This window comes from Cariama cristata, unplaced genomic scaffold, assembly GCF_000690535.1.
Source record: "Cariama cristata isolate BGI_N322 unplaced genomic scaffold, ASM69053v1 scaffold26693, whole genome shotgun sequence".
Classification (NCBI taxonomy): Eukaryota; Metazoa; Chordata; class Aves; order Cariamiformes; family Cariamidae; genus Cariama; species Cariama cristata.
The window spans coordinates 1-6,958 of record NW_009608209.1 but is presented as its reverse complement, the minus strand read 5'-3'; the positions used below and the strand labels follow the sequence as shown (position 1 = coordinate 6,958).

Below are 6,958 nucleotides of genomic sequence, written 5' to 3'. Positions count from 1 at the left end.
GGTCCCTGGGGGGTGGAAACGCTCCTGGGCAGGCTCCGCTGGGTGAAAGCAGCTTTTCTCGCTGTCAGAGCAGCACATTCTCTGGCCTCGCTCCCTCCTTCCCCAGAGCTTCCTCTCCGTCCCTCTGGCTCCCAGCTGCTGGCAGGGTTGCGATGGTTTTCTGCTGCTACAGCTAAAACTACTAGCCAGAGTGCAACACTGATTGCAGTAATGAAAATGGTTTTGATGCAGTCCTTGTCATTTAATCCTGAACTTACTGTGGCTGCCTGTAGTAGTTAACGTAAAATAATGTAGGAGATAACATGGTGATTGTTAGAGATGGAACAGGGTAAGAGCATGTCGTAGCTTAGCACCTACGAGCGTTGTCCAGACTCTGTGGTCAGGAAGCAAGAGCTGTGAGGGAGAGATGAGTTGTTTTCTGTGGAACTGAGGGTGGAAGAAGCAATCCAAGTGCTGGGTAGTAAATTAGCATCGTGTTTGTCACATTCAGACTGACAGGATGGCCGGTTCTCATTTATAAGTGAAAATGTCTCACGTTGTTTAAGACACTAAAGGGAAGGGCTCAGCACTGGGATTGTTCTTTTGACCTTGAGCTTGGGCCCGTGCCGTGGTTCCCTCTGCAGATGCTTTGCTGCTTCTTGAATTTAGTTGCTGAATGGTAGGTGAGGTTTTCTGCCCTGGAGCTTGATTCCGATATGCTAAAAACCAAAAATAAAGACTGTCTCATCTTTCTTTTCACACTTGCTCTTTCATTTTGCCTTTCCGTGATCACTGTGCCTACGCTTCATGTCGCTGACGCACCTGCATTTCTCAGGTCATGTTGGTGTTGCTACTTGCTTACTCCTTTTGTTGTCCGATTAAATTGTTGGGTGAAATTCTTGTCTCTGACTGTGACTGTCTAGTCCCTGAGGCTGATTCTGTGAAATCCCGTGTCTGGAGGTCAGCTCTGTACGGGGAATTACTGGCTAAAGAAAGCGAGGGTTAGTAAAAGGACTGTGTAAAAACAGGAGGCAGCTATGGTGAGGGAGCAGGCAGCATAGATTTGGAGGTGGATCATGTGTGGGACGTCTCAAGAATTATCTTGGAGACTGATTTTGTGTTCAGGACCCGAAAAAAACCAGCATGCTTTGCAAAAAGCTGTGGGACAATGTGAATACAACAGGAAGGTGAGACTTGCACAGGAAGGCTTAGAAGATCCTGAGGACGTGAAGTAGGAATGAGGGAAAATTTAATAACACAAGATTGTGCTCTTAGCTCCCAGTAAGAAGGATTTCTGCTGTGCAGGGGGAGAGATCGCACCTGGAACCACTGTGTGAGGCAAAGGCCTTTAGGTTGCCAGTGGGTGACACGATATCGAGTGTCTCTGCTGTGCGATGTGTTCGCAACGACACAGGAGCAGGAGCTCTTTAAGTTCAAGCTCACTGTTAGTGCTGCACTAAATTTTTATTACTAAAAACTGTGCTATGGGTGCAGATATTCCTCATGTTGTAAGTAACCTTCCTCTAGCTCCCTGCTTGCAGGTTAGGGGTCCTGTTTGGATCAGGCTCTGGGGTGCAGCAGAAGGTCTGACTCTTCTCTGCTTTCTGTGCAGTCAGAAAATGTGAAGTCTGAGGGCACGTTCCAGGTCACCATGCTGCCCGGAGATGGGGTGGGCCCGGAGCTCATGCACGCCGTCAAGGAGGTGTTCAAGGTGAGGGCTCCTGCCCCTCGGTGGGACGGGGTGGGCGGGGAGGGGAGGAGCAGCAGCTGCAGAGTTGGTTAAAGATGCTGCTGATCCGGAGACCCTCCAGGACCAACCTGTCCGTCTCCTCCGGTGCAGAAGAGAGCTGGTTGTGAAAACCCTGGGATCTCCCCCTTCCCATAAATAGGTTCAGCTTGAGCAGCAGTCTTGCAAACTGTCTCACTCTTAAATGGGAAAATATTCCCAGTCTGGAACCGTGTCCTGGGGCCAGCAGAGCCTGGGTCCATCGCCTGCTCGGTCCTCCTCCCTCTGCTGAGGCAGCAGCAGGCGCTGATGCTGTCCAGGCCGGTGACAGGGAGGACACAGGCTGTCCTCAGTGCTCCTGTCGGGAACGTGGCCACAGGGCTGTCATTGTCCAGAGCCCTTTGTGTCCTTCTGACCTCCTCCTAGTCTGTGGTGAGCCCTGCAGCAACGTCGGAACTCGGGGAGGCAGTCAGTAGTTCATAGTTCTGCCTTCTAGCGCCCAAGTTCTGTCACATCGAAGGCAGCAAACGTGGCGGTGTCTGCCACGGTGTCGGTTACGCTGTAATTACAGTAAGGAAGGGGCGTCCTGGTGTTAAAGGGGACAGAAAACATTGTTCAGTTGGAACTGAAGTGACCCAGAGGTCCAGGTTCAGCATTTCAGGAGCCCGGTTCCCTTTTCTCACGGAGCAGGCAGCCTGGCTGGTTTAAGGGTTCACATCCCAGCTCTCCGAGCCTCTCTGTAACGTGTAGCGCAACGTCCTCACCGAGTCTCTGATCTGACGGGGCGACGGCTCTGTCCCTGCATCTCTCGCGCAGGCTGCAAGCGTGCCGGTGGTCTTCGATGAGCATCACCTGAGTGAGGTGCAGAACATGGCATCGGAAGAAAAACTGGATCAGGTGGTTGACTCTATGAAGGAAAGCAAAGTCGCCCTTATAGGTGAGGAAGCACGCTAGCGGTCCGTCCGGCAAGGAGCGGCTTTCTGCTCTGCCTGCAGGAGACGTTCCCTCACCTCAAATGCCATCGGGTGCTTTCAGAGGGCGGGAATTTCTGTGGTAGGTCCTGGAGAAGGAAACATGCTGTCTTTAATCTAAGCAGCAAATTGCTGAAGTGCTTACTGAATTTACCAAAGGGGAGGTTACATCTGGCTTCTGCTTTTGAAACAAGATCTCCTAGCGTGGCCCAGAGAAGCAAAGGGCCTTGTCAGGGTCCCGTATGGCGAGAGATCTGTCCCCATGCTTGGCTGAGGGTCTGTTGAAGCATCCCCTGCCCCAGCCCTTGCTGCCCTGTCGCCTGGGTTCAAGTGATGTCCTTAGCAGCTGTCAGCGTGCTCCGTGCTCTGTGTTCTTACTCCTGCTCGATGATGTCCTGCAGGCAAGATCCACACCCCCATGGAGTACAAGGGAGAGCTGGCTTCCTACGACATGAGGCTCAGGTGAGCTCTGACCCTGCTCGGCTGCCGGGCGGGGCTGGGCACCAACACGTCAATCGCTGGGAAAACCCTATTGCGTTTGGTCGTGGTGTTCTGCCGCTGAACTGGGGGCCAAAGGAAGAAGCAAGACTAGGCCAGGTGGGAAATTAATACGTTATTGGGAAGGAAAAGATCCTGAGGGACTGTCTGTGGGCAGGAGCTGGCTCTGTTCAGTGTGAGCCTGCTGCCTGCTGCTTTGGGGGTCCTGGGGAGCAGGGGGTGGGTGGCTGGAAAACAGCCAGTGGTGGTTTGCCTCGACAGGGGGTCATCGAAGCCATGCTGTGACGAGGTGCGGCCGGCTCGTGATCCTGAGGGGAAAGGTGCATGGATGGGTGGATAGATAGATGGACAGATAGCTGTGGGAAGGTGTCAGAGGGTGGGGAGCTGTTCACACTGTCACCAGCTGTTACCCCTATTACTTGTAGGGAACAGTCACTGCCCCAGAAATAGGTTGTGATGAAACGCTGACTGTGCTGCTGCTTTGCAGGCGCAAATTAGACCTGTTTGCAAATGTTGTCCATGTGAAGAGCTTACCGGGCTATAAAACACGCCACAACAATTTGGACCTCGTGATCATCCGTGAGCAGACAGAGGGGGAGTACAGCTCGCTGGAACATGAGGTACGGGAGCCTCCCACCAGCACACGGGCGCTCTGCTTGGGGTTATTGCTGGCCTTGTTGGAGGAGAGGGAAACCTGCCTCGGGATGTGCGGCTTTCCTCGCTGCCAGGGACACGTTCCTGCTCTCCATACCAGAGCTGCTCAGCACCGCAGCGGAACTGGCTGGAGCAGCAGTGATGTACCCAGAGACAGTGATGGAACCCGGGGAGTGTTTAGTGACAGGAATACACGCAGACCCAGCGAGGATGGGGTTGGGCTGCAGGAGGGATAATGCCACAAAAAAGAGACGTGGGTATTAAGGAACCCCTCGATGAGGGGTGATCCGGCAAAGACACCACATCTCTTTCGAAGCGCCAGGGCTGCCGGCGTGGTGGGGGTTGGTGAGGCGCGGCGCTGGGCTGCGTGGTGCGCGCGAGGGCTGCTCACACTCCCTTTCCTGGCCAGAGCGCAAAGGGAGTCATCGAGTGCCTGAAGATCATCACCCGGGCCAAGTCGCAGCGCATCGCCAAGTTCGCCTTTGACTACGCCACCAAGAAAGGGCGCTCGAAGGTTACGGCTGTGCACAAAGCCAACATTATGTGAGTGCCACGGGAGCAGGTTTGGAACGCTGTCTGATTGTCAGACGCGCGACTGCTGTCACGTCTGGGGCCTTGTTGCTCTCAGCTTTGGATCCCGATCAGAGCAGGGCCAGTCTGGTTCCAGAGGGGCTGGGCTTTCCCTGGGAATAGTGGTTTTTTCTCTCTGTATGGTCTCGTCTCCAGCATGAGGCCCAACAGCTGCATCCTGGAGGCTGCCAACTGAGAGGGGAAGAGCTCTGGCATTGAAAGCTAATCCCTCGTTGCTCCCCCTGGGCCCCGATTTCCCCACCTGTGCTGTGGGTGTGCGGTGGTGTGGGGGGCTCTAGGGTTGCCTGCCTTCCGCTGCCCCGCTGCAGTGGGACGCCACGTGCTATTGCATTGCTGCCTGCTGCTGTCCTGATTGTGCTGCTGTCCTGCAAACCCCTTCGTGTGTTTCTTGTCTCTCAGGAAATTAGGTGATGGGCTCTTCCTGCAGTGCTGTGAAGAAGTGGCAGAACTGTACCCCAAGATCAAATTTGACACCATGATCATTGACAACTGCTGCATGCAGGTGAGGATCCCGTTGCCCTGCCCCAGAGCTGTTCTGCACCGCCTGCTGCTGTGGGGCCAGCTGAGCCCAGCCAGAAAGATCTGAAACCTGAAAAGCTGCTGCCAGCGACAGCTTGGCAGGTCCGGGCGGCCGCCCTGGCCCCTGGCCCGAGGTTTGCTCCTTGCACAAGACAGGAGCCTTCTCCCTGCTCTGCTCTAGCTGAGGGCAGGAGCTGCGGGGATTGAAGGTCGCAGGGGTGTTTAGAATCATAGAAACACGGAACGATTTAGGTTGGAAAAGACCTTTAAGATGATCGAGGCCAACCGCTAACCTAGCACTGCCAAGGCCACCACTAACCCATGTCCCTCAGCACCACATCTACACGGCTTTTAAATCCCTCCAGGGATGGGGACGCCACCACCTCCCTGGGCAGCCTGTGCCAGTGCCTGACAACCCTGTTGGGGAAGAAATTTTTCCTGATACGCAAACTAAACCTCCCCTGGCGCAACTATGTCTCATCTGGGCTTGCAAAACTCTGCCAGGTGAGGTAGGGCTGTGGCTCCCGAGCCGTTTCAGCAGGGCTCTGTGTGCTCCCAGCTGTCACTTCAGCACAGTTTGGGGGTGCTGTCAGACACAGTGGGTTCTGCCACTCCACCAGATTTGTGCACTCTGCCCTGTCCTGAGGGCTGTCGAGCTGCCTGCAGCCCGTCTTGGGCATGCAGGGCCTCACGTCCTCCTGTTCCCTCCGTGCAGCTGGTGCAGAACCCCTACCAGTTCGATGTCCTGGTCATGCCGAACCTGTACGGGAACATCATCGATAACCTGGCGGCTGGCTTGGTGGGCGGCGCCGGCGTGGTTCCCGGGGAGAGCTACAGTGCCGAGTACGCCGTGTTCGAGATGGTGAGGACTCTCGGCTCCCGCGAAGCTGCTGTGCCGTACCAGCACCCCGGATTCTTGGGAGGGGGCCGCTGGGGACTGGGGTGTGGAAGAACCGTGGCTTCTTCTCCCGCAGGGCGCCCGCCACCCCTTCGCCCAGGCCGTGGGCAGGAACATCGCCAATCCCACGGCCATGCTGCTCTCGGCTGCCAACATGCTGCGGCATCTCAAGTAGGTGCCTTTCGCGTGGGGGTGCGGTGGGGTGGGCAGCGCTGCCTCGGCCCTGCCGGGGAGTGTGGGCAGTGGGGGCTGACAGAGAGACTGACCCTCCCGCAGGGCGCCCGCCACCCCTTCGCCCAGGCCGTGGGCAGGAACATCGCCAATCCCACGGCCATGCTGCTCTCGGCTGCCAACATGCTGCGGCATCTCAAGTAGGTGCCTTTCGCGTGGGGGTGCGGTGGGGTGGGCAGCGCTGCCTCGGCCCTGCCGGGGAGTGTGGGCAGTGGGGGCTGACAGAGAGACTGACCCGCAGCTCCTTTTCCCTCACCAGCTTGGAATTCCACTCCAATTTGATTGCGGATGCGGTGAAGAAGGTGATCAAAGTCGGAAAAGTGAGTGTCAGGCCGCCGGCCTTGCTGTGTGCCCGTAGCTGTGTGCGTGTTTGTGGTAGCGAGCCGCTCTGCGTTCTCCCCGACGGACAAGTGCGAGTCTCCGGCCTCCTCACCCATTTCCAGCTCAGAAACCTGCGTGCGTGCCGCTGCGGCTGTCGTCAGCTCTCTGCGCTTCTCTCGGGGATTGCTCCTGCTGCCGTAGCGGTGCTTGCTGGCGAGGGACGCTCTGGCAGGGCTGGTGGACGTCGGACGGCCTCTTTCTCGCGTGCCGCCCCGCTGGGGGTCTCTGGCAGGGCGCATAGAGGGAAGCTGCTCTCCTCTCCCGCCTCGCAATCATTTCACTCGGTTCACGGTCACATTTCTCCCTTGTTTCTCCCCTTCCCTGTGTTGGATTTTTAGGTTCGGACACGGGACTTGGGCGGTTACTCCACCACTTCTGACTTCGTGAAGTCTGTGATTGACAACCTGCACCCCCACTATGGTGCCTAGGAACCCCGCTCGCCCCGGGGAGTCGGGGCCTTCACTGCACCCTGCAGCAGCTTCCCGTAGCTTACAGCCCCGCACCGCGTCC

General features: G+C 56.7%; 1 protein-coding gene across 1 annotated transcript; it reads left to right on the top strand.

Annotated features, from left to right (window-relative positions):
• Nucleotides 1-1,591: 1,591 nt before the first annotated feature.
• Nucleotides 1,592-6,953, top strand: IDH3B (isocitrate dehydrogenase 3 (NAD+) beta; the record flags this gene model as incomplete). The annotated part of the gene is made up of 10 exons (XM_009697047.1): nucleotides 1,592-1,690; nucleotides 2,522-2,642; nucleotides 3,078-3,138; nucleotides 3,662-3,794; nucleotides 4,238-4,371; nucleotides 4,819-4,921; nucleotides 5,654-5,800; nucleotides 5,913-6,007; nucleotides 6,327-6,387; nucleotides 6,787-6,953. Coding segments are annotated over 10 exons (1,044 nt in total), but the record flags the coding sequence as incomplete, so codon positions are not given.
• Between the last annotated feature and the right edge of the window lie 5 nt (nucleotides 6,954-6,958).